At 33.1% G+C, this 20,949-nt stretch overlaps 1 protein-coding gene across 3 annotated transcripts in view; it reads left to right on the forward strand.

The window, feature by feature from the left end:
- The first annotated feature begins 2,998 nt into the window (after nt 1-2,998).
- LOC139501218 (solute carrier family 2, facilitated glucose transporter member 5-like) overlaps nt 2,999-20,949 on the forward strand; it is a 41,279-nt gene continuing 23,328 nt past the window's right edge. The window contains exons 1-2 of one of the 3 annotated variants that reach the window (XM_071290215.1): nt 2,999-3,275; nt 10,362-10,410. In XM_071290215.1, coding sequence (XP_071146316.1) covers nt 10,396-10,410 — 15 coding nt within the window. In that variant the 5' untranslated portion in view covers nt 2,999-3,275; nt 10,362-10,395. Of the gene's footprint in view, nt 3,276-3,546; nt 3,597-4,065; nt 4,108-10,361; nt 10,411-20,949 lie in introns of those variants that run through there. The other 2 variants (XM_071290217.1, XM_071290216.1) reach the window with 2 other exon arrangements.

The raw sequence follows: 20,949 nt of genomic DNA on the forward strand, positions 1-20,949 counted from the left end.
GGTGGTAATTTTTACGACCTTTGAAAACCAATTTTTAGAGGCATTTTTCAGTGCAACCTGGAAAACCAGCAAATAATCTATAATTTTACAAAATGAATATATATAGAAAGTTTATTCTCTTGAAAACCATCTAATTGGCTACGTAAAACAAGCTTAACATTTTATCTAAACCTTTTCTAAATAACCCAAAACTTCTTTTGAAAATGGTAACAGGATAGACAAAATGTACCACCGATCAAAAAATGTTTCAAAATATTCTTGTATGACATCATTAAGATTGCATCTTTTAATATGTTGTTCTTAAAGTACTGTTTGTTTTGAGTTGCTTATGTAGACTAAGAGGGTTGTTTGAATAAGTAACTTTTAATAATTTTTTCATTTTCAAAATTCGACATTTTTGGAAAATGACCCATATAAGAAAAAATACATGAAAAAATTAACCTTTTATGTGTTGCCCTCCTAGCTACAAAATGTATCCAAAATCAAAGATGTGGAACATATTCTATCATAATCATTTGGTAATTAATGTAACTAGTGTCCCAATTAACACAATAAATAACACAATATAGGGAAAACATAGAACTCCTTTAGTCATATAAAACACTGTCAAACATCCAAACATACTATCCACACTCATCTTTGTCCACACTTGTACTATTAATATGATATATATGACTGGGAGCAACCTGTACTAATTTTGACAGGGAACAAAGTGAACTCTAATTAATCTATGACTATCATTCAGTATTTGACTGAATCAGAGGCGTAAACAATCAACATATTTTTAAATATAACGATCTATATTTTTGCTTAATTATTGAGGCGTTAAAAATAAAGAAAGTTGAAAAACCTTTGAAAAGTTATAATTTCATCATTTTTTGGTTGTGTTACTATTACAACTGAAAATATATAATTTATTATCCTTATGCTTCAACAAACTTAAATCGTGAATTGAGGACAGGGCGACAAAGTCTTGACATTTTTTTAATTAATTTACTTGCATGACTGGTATCTATGAATCGATAATTGAAAGAAAAAAATATATGGTGATTTTCGCTAACTGCTGAGTAGTTTATTTTGCTCATTTTTGACCGCAGTAATGCTTATATAAGTTTGATTATCATAATATTTGTTTACATTTACACAGAAGCCATGTGGTGTAGCTTTGAAGTCATGGTATTTGATCTCTTTTTGTCTGTTAGGTAGTAACTCTTGCACATCAGAAAAATGCACAAACTTCAATTTTCCATCTTGTTGTTCTGTTGCCATGGTAACCGTTGTTCGTAGAAACAAAAAAATTGCATTCATTCGATTGTATTGTGAAACTGTATTATTCTGTGTAAGTTTAACCAAGGATATGATAACATATGTCACACTTTGTACACACAATTTTGAAGATATACAAAGAACTGCTGTTGATCACATTGTCGTTAGGGGTCACAAAAACGATTTTAGGTTAAAAAAAAATAGTCTGGTGACCCATATTTTTATCAATATTTTTTTAAAACTCATTGTACTGACCATTTTATGTCAAATTTAAAAAAAATATTCATTGGACCTTTATTTTGGAAATTTAAGAAAAAATGAAATTTTTGACAAAATCTGTGTTTTTTGTGTGCATCTGTGTCGGTGCATTACGTTTGCGCGCATTTTTTTGACAGGCAAACTCAGGTAAAACACAGGTAATAATACTTATTTATTTATAATTTGTTCAATTATTTACAAGTATAAGTACTCATTCCGTTAGTGTTAGTCCCCTGCTCATCAACGATGAGGTGGAAGTGGGATTTCGAGCAAGATAAGTCCGTTTTATTTTGCACAAGCACTAAATCTTAGAAATATATACAGATGAAAATGTTAAAATGTTAAAACATAGCTATTATCTTTAATAAAGGTAAAAGTATTGATACATTTATTACTTTACATGTCGGTACGTGCCGAAACTCCACGTTTGGTGTAACTTCACAAACTAATTTAAATTATTTACTAATTTTAAAAACGAACACTATTAGTTGAAATACTTTTTACCCTGATATATTCACAATGAAGTAACTTACATGTATGCCTTCAGCTATGCTACGGAGTTTATAATGATCATTTTATAATTGGTTTTATAATTCAATATGAACAATATATAATTTGAATTAAGAAATATTTTCAAAATTAATAATTGATAGTCATGTTCATTATGAAAATAAAAATAATATATAGTCAATTAAATTTGATTTAATCTTTATTTGTATTTTTACCTGAGTTTACCTGGAAAATGAATGCGCGCATATGTAATCAAAAGCTGCGCGCAAACGTAAAACATTTTAATCCCCAAATGCGCGCAAACGTAGTGCGCCCATCAATGTTGATGAAATTGTAGCCGAAATTAATAAATATGAATAAAATTTCCATTATTAGTGTTTTATTTTCATTTTTTTAATGTTAGTTTTGTAATAAATTAAGAACAATAGAAAAAAAGAAGAAGATGTGGTATGATTGCCAATGAGACAACTATCCACAAGAGACCAAAATGACACAAACATTAACGACATAGGTCACCGTACGGCCTTCAACAATGAAGAAGCCCATACCGCATAGTCAGCTATAAAAGGCCCCGATATGACAATGTAAACCTTTCAAAATACTTTCAAAGTCTTGAAAAAAATCCAATTTCTAAATCAGGTATGTTTGGTGACCGTTACCATGGACACGAGTCTGGTGACATACTATTTTAACTCAAATTTTTATAGAGGCCATAACATAGTTTATGTATGCAAATTTTAAGAAAAAAATTAATGGTTAAAAAAATATGCTATATCTCATTCTGTAGGGATCCACCTTAATATAAAACAGAAAAATACATGTAAGGGTTGCGTTTCTTTTATCACTCAGTATATGATTTACAATAGAAACGAGATAGTGTGTGCAATATATTGTTACTAACGAATAAAAACAGACCTACATGTTTGTGTTTTCTCTCAAGTTACTAATTAAATATCACTTCTATCATTTTTTTTTAGTTTTTAAAAATTGTACATGCCACTTTTTATATCACAAACTTCTACCTATGTACTTTAGTTTGCTATTTGGGACACAGGTCAAGGTTTCCTCTACTAACAAACTAAGTCAGCCGACCGATTTGGCAAATGCTTGCGTTGCATTGTGCAGATCTATATATGTTTTAGTCTTCAGTAAAGACGAGCAGTACTGATTTTGTAGCTATCCTTTAAAATGTGATAACTGTTATCTATAGACACAGGTGAAAGGGGCGTGTCCATTCAAAGGTAAGAACAGATTTTTTTCAGTGATTTATTCTTAATAAGTACAATTCCTCCAAGAGTTACTGCAAATAACTGTAATGGACTAAAATTCATTTTTTTTTCAAATGCAGAAATAACGTGTTACTAATGTAGAATTCTCGAGGTAGAATTACTCTTATCAAATGTTGTAGATTTCAAAAGTTCAATGACACGCTAGTTGTGTATGTTATTATGAGACAACTGTGTTAATAGAACACATATAAAATCTTTTATTTACGTCCCAAATTCTAAAAAAATGTTCATACCATCTCCTAAGTGAGGAAGAGAAACATTTTAAAGTTTAAGGCAAGTTATTAATGTACATGTGATTTTTTTATATATATATATATATACATCCTCATTAAAATGGCTATATCAAATTGCACTAATTTTAAATGTCCGTTAAAACATAATTGTTTAGAAATGGTTTAAGTAAATGGATTCATTATTCTCATCATTTATATAATATGACAGGTATTATAATGTCTGAAAATGTATTAAAAGAATGTGAGAAAGAGAAATAAGCTATTGTCCATCAGTACTTCTATCTGTGAAATGAAAGAACGGCAAGGACTAATTTTACCTTTTTAGAGGATTCAAGGTTAGATAAGAGCAAATGTGCCTTTATCATGCATTCAACAACATAGTAATACTGGAATTTGAACAAATTATCAGCGTTGTGTCTCCATTTATAAAAAATAAAAAGCATGGTCTATAGATATGTCCTTTAAAAATAATATATATAAGGATACAATGTATTAGTGTATGTCACATTTATTATCGGTTAAACGTTTAATACCGCACAGGACATAAATCGGTGAGTTTTTTATTTTCTTTTTGTTTCGTATGCAACCACAACGTATCCCTGTGTCTGATTGTTTGGTATATTTAACCCCCTTTTTGAGAGTGGCTTACACAGGGTAGTTTTTCCTATCAACTATTTATTGTGACTGTTGCTTACTTTATTTCCAGTGGAAATATTGCAAAGACAAAGTCAAACATTTTATTAATATAAATTAATCTTAAATCTGGGGTTTTCAGGCATGTTAGGGGCGGTAGCAATATTGGTGTTGATCGGTAAGATTGCTGTTCTTCTTCCGAATACGGGAGTGAACTCCTAGGTGTAAAACTTTTTTGAAAAATGAGGGTATATATTGGAACCCTTACAACAAGCTATCGTCGCCCCCTTATGGTAAGAGTTGTCACAAGAGTTCTTAACATGCAAGGAGCGTGGCATCAAATCTACGCAGTTCCCATTCTGACAGGATCTATGTGCAAATTTATACATCGAAACCAAAAATGCACCTGAGAATTTGTCGTAAACATGGTAAAAGGAGAAATAAACTACATTTTACACTTGACACTCAACTGCCTATAAAATAATAGTCTTCCATGTTTAGAATCTCCTAGGTCAATTTAATTGCTTGTCGGTGAAATGTACTTAAATCATAATTTTTTTTATCCTTTCTAATTTCGGCTGAGTTATCTGTAATTTATTGAAGTTAATAGTATAAACAGATTATGTAAATTAACGTGTACCTTCAACTGACACAAAGACTCCATGTAAACTAAGATAGTGAAAAATATCTTATTCAAACAATTCGTACACATAATGAGGTCAAACATCTGTGTGTATAAATGTTTATTCACACTGACACATTGTTAGAGTGTTCTATGGAGTTATCCGAAATATTAACTGTTGCTTGGTACACTTTTATGATGCATATAATCAGAAAGAAAGAACAAATGATAATTATTACTCAATAGGTTCGGTTGAGCGGATCGAAGTTTCGACTGATTATATTTTATTTGATCTATGTCCAGTGGCGAATATTTCATGCATATTCAGTAAAATCCAAGTTTCGAGGAAAGGGTGCGTTTGTATCCATAATTGTAAAAAAAAATAACAGCGAACTAAGCATGAATTTTTTTTCCCAATTAAACAAGAGAAGCAATCGTTTACTACCATATGTTGTTGCAAATGATGTAAAATAGAAGCGAAACAAGATTTTCAATACTTCCCGTTGCCTCGCAGTACATCAAGCTAGTGCAATAAACCCTCTATCTCTTTCTCTCTTAAGAGGGATTTCACTTGCATCAAAGTATATTATTATACTTTTTTGAAAAGCACTTTACGCCCTTATGGGCCGATGACTTAAAACATTATTATTACATGATATACAGTTTATATATAAACCTCTTTTTTAAAAATTTTATTCAATTATTCAACATTTATTATATACAATGTAAACTATGAATACATGGAAAATATGCATACACTTTCTACTATAATCCTTGTCTCTCGTTACATATTAAGAGATTCATTAAACACGACATATACATTGGGTGAAGTTAAACACGTACTGTACAAATCACATTGTTTCTATGTTATTTTCAAATCTATTTTTGAATTTGAAATCAAACCAAATACTATTTTTGTCAACAATATGTCACAAATCTGATAAATATTAAGTACAGACCATAGGCCGGTTTAAAGTGAAACCACTTGATGTACTACATATATAGTTTATGTCTTATGTTGTCTTGTTGACCCCCTTTTTTCAAAATCCGCATGTGTTCACGATACTAACATGCGATTGATAAATGGATACCACATGAAATCACTTGAGAAACCTATGATAATAAAGTAATTGCGAAAAACTGGTAAAAAGTATAGTCGGATTTATTTACATTATTTATATAACAATTTCTGATTTCTGTGTTTTTTCCTCTGAAAAAGATAAGTCCAATTTTCCTAACCCAGCCCCTTTCCTCAAAACTAATTATATTTGTAAAATTTTTAGAATTTATCAAAATGTGTTTTTGACGATCATGTTATGTAACCAAAACCAACATCTTATTATAATAATTTTTCATAAATTATATTTTCTCCAACGTGGTGAAATGTTTTACTTGGCATCTCATTCATATTAACATTAATTAAATGGCTTACGTCATTTTGTCTCTCATGGTTATCATAACAAATTTTCTTATTTTTATATGTACAGTCCATGTAAACAGGAAATTAAAACGAGGCCTTCCTTCGGAACATGTTCTCGCTCTCTGCTAAGTCCTCGGCTTTTCTTCCGAGGGCTATATATAGTACATTGTCAGAAAATATAAATTTATTAATTTTGACGTGGGTATTTGCTGAGTGTCCCGGTTAGCACGACATTGCGTTTCCGCTTAGCACGACATTGCACGGCATTTCGGAGTTAGCGTAAAGATAAGTCGGCTGGAATCAGAAATTGGTGTGCTTTACTTGTCAGAAATTGGTGTGCTGTACTTGTCAGAAATTGGAGTGCTGTACTTGCGGACTTTGCCTTTGTGAACTATAGCACTTAAATAATTTTGCTCAGTCTATAGGTCTAGTACAAATTAAGCAGGGTTTATATAGCTCCAGATATCTTCCATTGTTTGAATCTTATAAACCTGATAATCAAATTACATTTAGAAAGAATTGTGATGAAACACTTGATAGTAGAGGGAAAGAGATTATTGATTTATGCATAAGCAATCAAATTCGAGTTGTAAATGGTAGATGCATGTGTGATTTACTTGGTCATTTTACTTGTTTTAATACACATGGCCAAAGCACTGTTGATTACCTTATAGCAAATGAAAGATTATTTAATCAGATACTTTATTTCAGAGTGTCGGAGTTTGTCTCAACATTCTCAGACTGTCATTGTAAAATATCATGGGAAATTTTGGCTAAATATCAAATAACAGAAACTCAGTCAAATAATCTTCATGCTGCCCCTGTTAATTTTAGATGGACTGAGGACTCCCCACTTAAATTTCAGCAAGCACTTTTGTCACCGGATAACCAGCAGAAAATTTCATCTTTCCTTATTAATGATAGTGATTGCTCTTCTGAAGACATTAACAAAAAGGCACAGGATTTATGTGATATCTTTCTTTCTGCATCCAAAATTTCCCTGGTAACCCCAAAAAAGAATAAAAAGGGTTCCAGACCCCAGAAAAAATGGTTTGATAGTGATCTTTTAAAAATGCGCAAAAATGTTATATCCTTAGGTAAAATTTATTCAAGATATCCTAAGGATCCTGTTATTAAAGGCAGATACTATAAATATTTTAGAATCTATAATAAATGTAGAAAAGTTAAATATAAGCAATTTATCAATTCCATGCTACAAAACCTTGATACTCTTAGAGTTGAAAACTCTAAGCAGTATTGGAAATTAATAAATGACATTCAGGATAGCAAAAAAGAAAACTGCTCTTCACAAATTGATTCTGATACATGGGCCAATCACTTTCGTAATCTTCACTCTGCAATTGATAACACATTTTATTCACGACTTAACCAGCTGGAAATGATCCTGAATGACAAATTTTTTTTTTAGTTTTTAATGATTTAGATAATGATATTAGTAAAAAAGAAATTTCTGATGCTATTGCGAGTTTAAAATCAGGCAAGGCCTGTGGACCTGATTTGATTTCAAATGAAATGTTAAAATATAGTCAGTCATATTTGATAGGTTGCTTAAATAAATTTTTTAATTTGTGCCTCAAGAATAGTGTGTACCCAAAGATTTGGGCTGATGGTTTTATTTCGCCAATTTTTAAATCAGATGATCCTTGTGATCCATCTAACTATAGAGGTATAACAATTGCTAGTACCATTGGTAAACTTTTTAACAATATTTTGAATACAAGACTTGACAAATTTTTGTACCAAAACAACTTAATTCATAATTCTCAGATTGGCTTTACAAAAAATGCCAGAACTTCAGATCATACATTTATTTTCAAAACACTGATAGACAAATACTGTCACAGTAAAGAGGGTAGACTATATACTTGTTTTGTAGACTTTCGCAAAGCATTCGACAGTGTAATTCATATAGGTCTTAAACTGAAGCTTATTAATATGAAAGTTGGTACTTTATTTTATAATATTATATCAGATATGTATAATAATAGTAAATCATGTGTAAGAGTTGGAGCTTCTCTCACTGACCCTTTTAGCATTAAATTTGGTGTAAGACAAGGAGACAACTTGAGTCCTTCATTATTTAAAATTTTTATAAATGACTTCCCATCTTATCTTGACTCCTGTCTGGATGCAGTTTCCCTGCACTCAGAGAAATTAAATTGTTTGATGTATGCGGATGATATTGTGATTATGTCAACATCAGCCACAGGGCTTCAAAGTAGACTTGATCAGCTAGAAAAATATTGTGCTGACTGGTGCCTGAAAGTTAATATTAGAAAGACTAAAGTCATAATTTTTAATAAGGCTGGAAGGAAAATTCAGGCGAATTTTCGACTGCAGAATAACTTGATTGACTGTGTCGCTCATTACAAATATTTAGGTGTTCACTTTACTGCATCTGGAAGTTTTCATCTAGCTAAAACTGAACTTTATAATAAGGCTCTTAAGGCCTACTGTAAACTTAGAAAGGATTTTATCAATTTGTCTCCTGGAATAAAATCTTGTGTTCATATTTTTGATCATACCCTTAAACCCATTCTGTTATAAAATTCAGAGGTATGGGGAGGTTATAATGTCTCTTGTAATAAATTACAGTCGTCCTTATTTGATCTTGAAAATATTTTTAAAAATCTTAAGTGTGAGAATCTCCATCTTAAATTTTCTAAATTTATACTTGGTGTACACAAAAGGAGTGTCAATTTTGCTGTATTATCAGAACTGGGGCGTTTCCCCTTACATTATGATATTGTAAAGTCAATTGTAAAATACTGGTATAGATTTGAAAATCTTACAACTGAATTCAGTCTATTGAAAGATGCTTATAAATGTAGCCAAGAGCTTCACAAATCTAACATAACTTCTTGGTTCTCATTTGTTAAAAAGTATTAGAAGTTTTTGAAATTAAAAAAGAAGTAAAACATTTCGGGCAATATAAATTTTTGAACATATCTAGCAAATTAATTCACACTAAATATATTAGCAATTGGTATGCTAGCCAAAATAAAGCTTCTGATGGAAAACTGTTTAATTATGTGAAATTTAAGCAGAATTTTGGTTGTGAAAAAAAAAGTAAAATCACCTAAATACTGAACTTAGAGGAAGATCAATTGGGAAAGTCCATAATCACATGGCAAAATCAAATAACAAAACGCATCAAAAACGAATGGACAAAAAATTATCTTTCTTTAATTAAGAACTTTGATTTTAGAATTAAGATCTATATGCAAATTACGTATTTCTGCTCATAAGCTTCAAATTGAAGTTGGTCGTTTTTCAAATATTCCACGAAATGAAAGAATTTGCAAAAAATGCTCCTCTGGCATAAGTTTATTTATTTATTAAACTGTGAAGACAATCAGGTCCTTAATGCTGTTGGTAAATTTATTAAAGTGAATATGAGTTAGTAATTGTATTGTAACTGGTCCGTATGTAAAAAATTGTTTGTATCTATGTATCTATGCAAATCAATATTCTTTTTCCTTATTCATGTATGCTCTTGTATGCCCCTTGTGGGCCCTTAATTGGAAATAAAATATGTTCTGTTCTGTTCTGTTCTATACTTATATCTGAAATAATCATGTTCTCGTCCTTAATTCACGCTTCTTTATTGTCTACTATGTATGACCACTTTAAAATGACAGCCACAGGCACTTGTCTCAGAAGAACAAATTCTTATATACCTTAATATTTAGACACTTGTCATAGAAAATAACTCTCCTATATACTCTAATATTTAGGTACTTGTCATAAAAAAAAAAAAAAGGTTCTTATATACCTTAGTATAAAGGTATACAGGAAAAAGTTCTTATATATACCTTAATATAAAGGTATACAGGAAAAAAATCTGAGTCAAGTGCATTTGATGCAAGCAGCACTTGAGTCGAAAGAATACGTCAACTTAACCGTTATATATCTGTAAGAAGTCTTATTTGACCTTGATCTAATTTTAAGAAACTGGAGATCTTTGGAAAATAATACATTTTATAAAATAATTGCAGACTGTCCCTTAACATGTATATCGAAAGATGACACCAGAAACTAGTTGTCTTGTAATTAGAACATATATATACACCGTTTAAATGTACTAAATATTTTATTACATTTTACAGGCTAGCGATCTCAGGGCATTAAACAAAGGCAGCAATGGTTGTGACAGAGGTATGTTTATTATTGAAAACGTAAAAACTCAGCAGGCGCGGATCCAGCCATTTTAAAAAGGGGGTTCCCAACCCAGAGTAAAAGGGGGGGGGGGTCCAACTAAATGCTCCCATTCAAATGCATTGATCGGCCAAAAAAGGGGGGTTCCAACCCCCGGACCCCCCCCCCCCCCCCCTGGATCCGCCACTGCTCAGATCAGTAGCTCTAGGAGATGAACATAAATAATATATGTGGTGGGTTTTTTTTCGGAAAATATTATACCAAACATAACTCATAGAGTGGGACTTTATTGCACTCACCTTGTCCGTCCGTTCGTCCAATTTATAAATTTCCGTCAATTTTTTTCAGGATTCACTCAACAGAATAATATTCAGAATCTATTTGCCACACCTTTCTCTGCTCTACTTTGCACGTGACTTCATATTGAGTTTGACAGTCACGAGCAGTACCTTTCGAATTTGTCCTACACTTACATTTAGTATTTGCGGTTTGGATAAAACGAACACATAAGTTGCTTTATATTACAATTTGAATAGTTTTTTAATATAAATGCATAATTTTATGTGTACATATTTAATTTGCATCTTATATCAACAGTCGCTTTCAGAAAACATGAAATCATGATAAAAATGAATAAAATATTGAGTTCTGAAAAAAATAAAACCTTTTCTTTAATCAGATTATTTGTTTCGCGAGAATAGATGACCCTCCTCTCCGCGATAGTTTTGCTGCATGCCATAATATCAAAAGTTCTTACAATCATCTAACCCCTAGGCTACTTAAAATCAGACATGTTCTACTTTAACAATATATGGAAATATATTCAATTATAATAAATATTAAATGATTGAATGTGTTCGAACATTAAGATACACATTATAAATCGTATTACTCATTTCTTCTCAGGTCTAAAATAGTCGTCTTGAATGGAAGATCACATCTACTTTGTCCTGGTTTTTAGGTATATGTCTCAAATATACACCATTGTTTAAGTCATGCAATTAATTAAGTGTCTGCAATCTAGACACTAGTTTTAATTCAGATGTCTGAAAAGCCAGAGGTCAGGAGTTAAATCTAAATAGATAATTATTTTGTATTGCGTAAAAAGATTTAAATGAATGTCGTTTTAAACGTAAGTCGTTGTGCGCTTAAGCTATGGAGAAACATGCTAGTCGAGAAAAAGATTTTCTGTGGTCCCTCTTATGAGTAGTGTATGATCCACTGCAACCTAACTTACGAAAGGCAACATAAGTCAACAAATTTGATTAGCACCCTGTTATATTAATGTTTAAAACCTAATAGTCGTTAAGTAGGCAACTAGAATTCTTACTCTTAACAACAATTGATAGTTTTATGCCTACGCCGTTGCCGTTTCCGTTTTCTATCTTTGCCTCAACGAAATGTTATGAAACTTATACACAATGCTTATTACCACAAAATACAGATCAAGAGTGAATTTTGGTTGTGTCACTTTTAAAGTTCTAGAGTAACTAGTATTGCCCTTTATAAATGGAAAAAATGTTGCATTTTTATTTACGTTCTCTTACTTAAGTTTGACACAATCAAATGATATTAAACTGTATACACAATGCTTATTGCCACAAAGCTCAGAGCAAGTACATTTGGGTAGTGTCACTTTTACAGTTCTTAGTAATGTCCCTTTTTTTAATGTTATATGCAAGCAGGTGCATTTCGTGTCTGGATTATTCTTTAGTCTAAAATCCTAGCCAGATCCTCGATAATGTGAAATGGGTTGGCGTTACAGCAATGTTGAAGAATTGGGAACTGGTCGTTCAGACTTATCAATTGGTCCACCATTGTGTCTATACACCATATATTGAATTATATATACAGTCCAGCATTTAGAGAAGAAAAAAACACTCGTCAACTGTTTTACGGATGAGCATCCAAGTGTGTAAATGTAAATCTTGGTGCACCCATTAAGGAGGAAAACATAATTTAAGTTTGTCGAGAAACTCCCTTCCCTTTTTTAAACAATGCAAACAAAAGAAAATCAAATCGTTATTTTCTGCTAACTATCATCAAACCATTCATTCGAGTAAAATATTTCGTCCATATTTTTTTTTCGTTCAATTTTGTACAACAATTAGGGCATTAGTCTTTTCGTTTGATTTGTTTTACATTTGTCAGTTCGAGGCATATATACCTGACTATGCGGTTTGGTTTTTGCTCATTGCTGAACGCCGTACGGTGATCTCTAGTTGTTAATTTCTGTGTCATTTTTCTCTTGTGACGAGTTGTCTCGGATGCAATCACATCAAGTCTTTATATATATGTATTTATACACAACTCGTCTAAACATCAACCCAACAATCTATATATATATATTACAGATCTAACATTGTAGGGTTGATGTTTAGACGAGTTGTATATACATAATGTACACAACCATGTATCACCATCACTGCTGGTGATCCGATGGATAAATCTGTTGTAGAGTTGTCACTGGCTCAGACGTACTTATAAATATAATTATTTTCTGTGACTGTATCTTACATTAATTTGTAGGATCCTTTACTATAGATAATTTAGCTGATCTATTAAAATAACATCTCCATGCCTTATATATCATGTACAGTAGTACGACGCTAGATTAAAACTGACGTGGAAAGGTAACACTCGGCCACCGAAAGCTTCATTTTTATGAAGCCCAGGTGGTCGTGTGGCCTAGCGGAACGGCTACAGTGCAGGTGATTTGGTGTCATGATATCTCAGTAGCATGGGTTCGAATCCCGGCGAGGGAAGAATAAAAAATTTGCGAAAGCAAATTTACAGATCTAACATTGTTGGATTGATGTTTAGACGAGTTGTATATATATATATATAAATGACTGAATAAATAGTCAACAATCAATCTTACAGGGCGATGGATCATGTAATATGATTCTGTACACTACAAAATATAATATATAACAATTCAAAAAGGTTTGTGCTGCAGTCATGTGGTAACAGAGGTTGTCTGACTTGTCAACAAATACTTAATACTCAAACATTTACTTCAACTTCCACTCGACTGGGTCTGCGTACACTATATTTTGCAATGTAACTTGCAAAACCCAGAATGTTGTATACCACCTTCAGTGTCGATATGGCATGCAGTATGTTGGCGAGACAGAGCAGCCATTCAGCAAACGCATGAATGGTCATCGAAGTGACTACACTTGCAAGCCCGACCTACACGCAAGTCGTCATTTGAGATCACCTGGGCACACACAAGCTGATCTCATAAACCTTACCATCACAATCATAGACCACAACGAGGGTTGGTCGAAGGTCGACAGAGTCGCTCGGGAAAGATTTTGGATAAGAAAGTTACGGACAGTTTCCCCCAGAGGGCATAAATGAAAAAAACATAAAATAATTGCCAAACACCCTAAATTATCCAAGATCTTTCCCAATCCTCCTGTCTTAGTTTTTCGGAGACCAGCAAGTCTGAAAGACTTATTTGTTAGAGCTGACGTCTCCTCACGTAAAAGCTGTTCTATTGCAGGATGGTGCAAGTCATGTGGTAACAGACGTTGTCTGACTTGTCAACAAATACTAAATACTCAAACATTTACTTGCCACTCGACTGGGTCTGTGTACACTATATTTTGTAATGTAACTTGAAAAACCCAGAATGTTGTATACCTCCTTCGGTGTCGATGTGGCATGCAGTATGTTGGCGAGACAGAGCAGCCATTCAACAAACGCATGAATGGTCATCGAAGTGACTACACTTGCAAGCCCGACCTACCCGTAAGTCGTCATTTGAGATCACCTGGGTACACACAAGCTGATCTGATAAACCTTACCATCACAATCATAGACCACAACGAGGGTTGGTCGAAGGTCGACAGAGTCGCTCGGGAAAGATTTTGGATAAGAAAGTTACGGACAGTTTCCCCAGAGGGCATAAATGAAAAAAAACATAGAATGATTGCCAAACACCCTAAATTATCCAAGCTCTTTCCCAATCCTCCTGTCTTAGCTTTTCGGAGACCAGCAAGTCTGAAAGACTTAATTGTTAGAGCTGACGTCTCCTCACGTAAAAGCTGTTCAATTGCAGGATGGTGCAAGTCATGTGGTAACAGACGTTGTCTGACTTGTCAACAAATACTAAATACTCAAACATTTACTTGCCACTCGACTGGGTCTGTGTACACTATATTTTGTAATGTAACATGAAAAACCCAGAATGTTGTATACCTCCTTCGGTGTCGATGTGGCATGCAGTATGTTGGCGAGACAGAGCAGCCATTCAACAAACGCATGAATGGTCATCGAAGTGACTACACTTGCAAGCCCGACCTACCCGTAAGTCGTCATTTGAGATCACCTGGATACACACAAGCTGATCTCATAAACCTTACCATCACAATCATAGACCACAACGAGGGTTGGTCGAAGGTCGACAGAGTCGCTCGGGAAAGATTTTGGATAAGAAAGTTACGGACAGTTTCCCAAGAGGGCATAAATGAAAAAAACATAGAATGATTGCCAAACACCCTAAATTATCCAAAATCTTTCCCAATCCTCCTGTCTTAGCTTTTCGGAGACCAGCAAGTCTGAAAGACTTAATTGTTAGAGCTGACGTCTCCTCAAATAAAAGCTGTTCAATTGCAGGATGGTGCAAGTCATGTGGTAACAGACGTTGTCTGACTTGTCAACAAATACTAAATACTCAAACATTTACTTGCCACTCGACTGGGTCTGTGTACACTATATTTTGCAATGTAACTTGAAAAACCAAGAATGTTGTATACATCTTCAGTGTCGATGTGGCATGCAGTATGTTGGCGAGACAGAGCAGCCATTCAACAAACGCATGAATGGTCATCGAAGTGACTACACTTGCAAGCCCGACCTACCCGTAAGTCGTCATTTGAGATCACCTGGGCACACACAAGCTGATCTCATAAACCTTACCATCACAATCATAGACCACAACGAGGGTTGGTCGAAGGTCGACAGAGTCGCTCGGGAAAGATTTTGGATAAGAAAGTTACGGACAGTTTCCCCAGAGGGCATAAATGAAAAAACATAGAATGAGTCCCTCATTTTCCTGTCATCACTTTACTGGCTTTACAGTTCGAAATTCTTTTTAAAATACCAGTTTAAATTACAGGGCTCCATTCATTTGGGATGGATGTATAAGTACGTAGCCACGTTCAATTATTTTACCTCATTAGATCAAACTTATTTTTCTAATCATTATTAGACTGCTATTCGTTAGGGAGGCTTAAATATGTAGTTTCTGTTGCAACTGCCCTACCGTTGTCAAATTTGAAATATTATACAAACTTGGATCGGTTAGGACATTTTTGATTTTTTTGTTTGAGGACTGCCCTCAATGCAGTTATAACATCTAAACTGCCACAACCTTTGGAAATTTAGAGTTGTGCCAGTTCACATCGAAAATAACTATTTTCATTTGGCATATCTTTGTATTCTTTGCGCCGTGTTTGGAAATTTTAAAATTGTATCAGCGTCTGTCGTGTTCGCTTAAATTGTATAAATTTCAAGATTTAGAAAAAGTTTCTCAGTTTGAATATATTGACATGATTCATTTGACATCGTGCTATTATCGAAGAAGGATATCTGTTATCCGAAATATCTAATATTTGTTCATTTTATAGTTATTTAATGGTGATGTTGTACCCCTTTTGAATTGTTATATATATATAGCCTAAAAAGTGCACATAACAACACCAAAAACATAAAAAGGAACTATAAATGTAATTATTTATAAATATTTCGGATAACAGATATCCTTCATCGGTATATATGATTGTGGTGTTGAATTAATCAATTATCAAAGGTTCCTGGTTCGATTCCCGTCTGGGATGAAAATTTCATGAACTGAATTTTCGGCTCTCCCTTGACACCATTTGCGAGTATGGTCTCGAGGAAACGATGATAGTCCGTCGGAAGGGGACGATAAATGGCTGACCCGTGTTAAGAGAGAGCCATATCTCTTGCACGTTAAAGACACCCTTGTAGATTTCGAAAAAGAGCAGGCTAATGCCGCTACAAGGCAGCACTCGCACCCGCAAAGTGGAAAGGGATTAATATAAGTTGCAAAAACTTGTTTCCCAATCCACTATAAATAAATATGTTTAACTAATCAATTATCAGTCGACTTAGATTAAGCTGTTACAATCTTGAAATTTATACAATAAAAAAGTCAAATCAAACATCAGGTAAGACGCTTGCACAATTCTAAAAATTTGTTAAACACGACATACAATGTAGGTTATATGACTAATTACATCAGAGAGTTCAAGTATATGCTTTAAATAAAAATAATAATGTGCGATATGAACTAGCACAATTCTAAAGCTTTAACGGTGTCGACAATTATGATGTTACAAGAAAGATTGCGTCAATAAGAATTCCAAATAAACAGCACTGAACGATCTAAATTTGTAAATATTTCAGATTTGACAACGGTAGTGTAGTAACATTAGAGTCTGCGATGTTTAAAACAAACGGCCGTTAAAATGTAATAAAAAAATTTGACTAGAGTAAACTAGTTGAACGTGGCTTGGTACTTATACATCCCTCAAAAAATTAATCAATTTAAATTGTTATATTCAACAGATTTATTTTAGAGATGAGTAAGGTAAAGAAATAAAAACAGAGACTGTAATTATAAGTAATATAACCCAGATGTGAAGCACTGCATGGTGTCGAACTTCATCTTTTCATTGTTAATTTAGACCATTACAATCATTGACCACAACTCTGCTTGGTCAAGGGATGATAGACTTACTCGGGAAAGATTTTGGATAAGAAAATTAACAAATGAAATTCTGACTGTAACCCTGGATACTGTCTTAATAGTTGAGTGTCTTCTCAATGCGTCTAAAAGCATCACATCCGTATCAAAATCTACAAAATGACATTTTGAATATGAAGGTTAGATTATGGTTCCAGTTACAATACATTTACAATTCAGCAATTTAAAGGAAAACATAAAACCAAGTATGACATTTGATAACAGTTATCTTATTCCTGTAAAGTTAAATTTGACCAGGTTACGTTTTTATGTAAACATGTTGCTAGTAATTAAATGTTTGATCAGATGTTTGATATGCGAGTCTCTGGAGGGGGGTCCTTCATATCTTTAATCTTAAAATCTTTAGGCCATTCTCTCTATTCTTTCTATATATTAATGTCTCCACCGCAGAGGATGAGAAATTAAGTGTTACCATTGGCCTTCTGTACATCCGTCCTTACACGTCCGTCCTTAAAATGATTTCTCTAATATTAGTTTGCCTCAACTTAACTTAATGAATCTAATACACAATGGTAGCATTTATTACCACAATACTCAGACCAAGTTAGAATTTAGGTGGCGTCCATAGTGGCGTTACTGCAATGATGGCGTTCTAGAGTAATGCCCCTATATATATGAAAAATTGCTGAAATTTTCGTGTTTGTTCTCGTAACTTCAGTTTGCCTTAACACAATATTGTAAAACATTAATATTACCGCAAAACTCAGTTCAAGTCAGATTTTGGGTGGCGTAAATATTACATTTTTCTAGATATGTCCCTTTTCAACGCCATGAACATCATCTGTGTTCCATGGGCACATTCCCCATGTATTTGCCCGTAATTCTCTATATTCTTTTATATAAGACACCCATATTTTCTACTCTTGATCTTTTTTTTGGCATAATTTCTTTTCTCTTTTTTATGCCCCACCTACGATAGTAGAGGGGCATTATGTTTTCTGGTCTGTGCGTCCGTTCGTCTGTTCGTTCGTCCGTCTGTCCGTTCGTTCGTCCGTTCGTTCGTTCGTCCGTCTGTCCCGCTTCAGGTTAAAGTTTTTGGTCAAGGTAGTTTTTGATGAAGTTGAAGTCCAATCGACTTCAAACTTAGTATACATGTTCCCTATGATATGATCTTTTTAATTTTAATGCCAAATTAGAGGGTTTACCCCAATTTCACGGTCCACTGAACATAGAAAATGATAGTGCGAGTGGGGCATTCGTGTACTGGGGACACATTCTTGTTTCTTGCTAATTTTTTGCGCAATATGGTCCGTAATTCTCTATTTTTTATACTTTTTTCTCTATTTTTCAAACCAATTTTTCTGTAGTATTGGTCCATTATTCTCTACTCAGATTGGTTGGTTGATGTTTACTTAACGCTGCTTCAGTACAAAAGGATATATCGCATTATCAGTGCCAATTCAGCATACCAATGCTGTATGTCGAGTCGATTACATATTCTGTAAACTCAATCTAGACCCTCATGACTATGTCAATACACGGTTCTTGCTTTATATCTAAAGACAATTATGTTATCAGACAATATTTGTACAAAGCCTCATCTAAAAGCAATTATACTTTTAAAAAGTTCATCAGATAAAATTGTTTTTCGAAATAAAAATTATATAAAAAAAAAACATAATTTAGGACCTTTTATAAGCTATTTACATCTTCTATGAAAAGAAAAGTGGTACGTGATATAGGGCAAGCTATTGTACCCTGTATCTTAGCAAAAGAACCAAGAAGTACGAACATCTGACAAAAAATCCTAATCCTGACCGGACTACATCCTTAACAAACCCATCGTCGTTGTTTGTATAAGACACAATTCATAAATACAATTAAAGGGAAACTTCGCAAAAAAATCAAAAATTGATATTATGTTCATTCTGTATAAAAATGTTCAAATTCATAGATATTAAAGTTTTATTCCGCTAGATAAGCGATCACCATCGATTTTAAATTTAGAGTATCAATTCTCCGAGATCCGCCATCTTGTCTTCTTTCCCGATGAATAAAAACGATATGTCTATAAACCACAAAGAAACAAAACTACAGTAACCGCTGTAGTCGTAATTGCGTGTCGATATCTTGTCAATCGTACGGTTGTTTAATACGACTAACTAACTTGATACGGAAAATATTCTTACTTTTTTAAAATTACCATGGTCTGTTGTTTTTAAACTGTTGATATTGGAATAAGGTGAAAAGTCAAAGTTGAAATCATAAATAAGTGTTCCGTGAAAATTGTTTTCGAAAATCTAATTTGTTCATAATTCTTTAAAGTAATAAACTTTTTTCAAATATATTTTGATCTTCCCTTATCTGATCACCAGCATGGCTAAAGGTATTACTTCCAAAGGTATTGTGAGGGGTATGAGGTGACACGTCCAGGTATTCAAGCGATTTCCTGTCGGGCTTGCAAGTTCATCATGCATCGTTTCACTTCTGCAGGTATTGATCAGTGTACACGGCTGATAACTTATAACTTATAACTTTCCATTTTGAACTATCAGATGTATAATATACAACTCTGTCTTACTTGTCATTACTAAACTCATACGCTTGTTTATAAATAACATTTCTGGTGTAAAGAATATAATTCATAATATATAAATAATACCCAAAAAATAAGATTTGATGAAATTAAAATCTATTTAAATATTTTTTCCAAGGGTGAATTTGGGAAAATGTAATATATAGTCATTGTCAATAGTGAAGGACAGATTGGAACAGACCAGAAATATTGATTTAAAAAAATGTACGCACTTGCCGACGATTCGTTTTTACGACTGGATATAAAGTTACGGAACTATAGCGCAATTTAAAATATATACATGTATACATTGAACATAAGAAAAAAACATATATTTTGAATAAATAGGGGTAAAAGTGTTGTAAATAGACTAGCCAACGTATGCCAACAGTATGTAATCATCGAATGTCGATAGACTACAGTTGTATACCAAAAGAAGAAGAGAACCAATTTGATTTAAATACAGGTCGATGTATAACTTTTGCTTTGGTTCATTGAAGCTGTGGACCTAGGAAAATCACAGATTTATTTTTCAATAAGATTGTTCTCAAACAAAGGAAGGAATTCGTCATCACAATTGTTATATATGCCACTGGACGAACACTAATTATCCCCAGGGGATGTGAATATTTTGCTTGGAAACTTTTGAGTATCAAAGTTTCAAATTAATTTCGGGATTTATTTTCTTTCTTGGTATTCAATAACCGAAAAAAGAATAAATTACTTGTTCGCTAAATAGGGATATTCTTGTCAGATAAAAGAATTTTAGTTATATTTAAAAAATAGGGAAATATGACATTAAATTTGTTCTGTCTTTTTTTAAACATCGTTAAAACGATGTGTGTCTAAGGTGAACGCCACAAGAACCCTGTAATACTAGTACGAGAGTATAGCATGTAAACATTCCTTCTCAATAATATGGTTGTATTGGAAAACTTTTCATACAGATTGACAACTCATTGTCCGATATGCATGTAATATTTGCCACATGACGCCCATAGTTCTTTCTACCATCATCACCTTATTCCTTGATATTGCTGTAAACATCGATGGTTCACACCCAAACAAAATGGGAGTAATGAACCTTCAGAGCTTCTCCGTGTTATACACTTGTGAAATATATAGACGAAATTTCTGTATTGAAATGAATCTACATCTCACAAACAGGATTTTCAAATAACGATTTTGAGTAATCACCTTACAAACCAATATAAACGTATGG

This window comes from Mytilus edulis, chromosome 13 (assembly GCF_963676685.1).
Source record: "Mytilus edulis chromosome 13, xbMytEdul2.2, whole genome shotgun sequence".
NCBI lineage: Eukaryota > Metazoa > Mollusca > Bivalvia > Mytilida > Mytilidae > Mytilus > Mytilus edulis.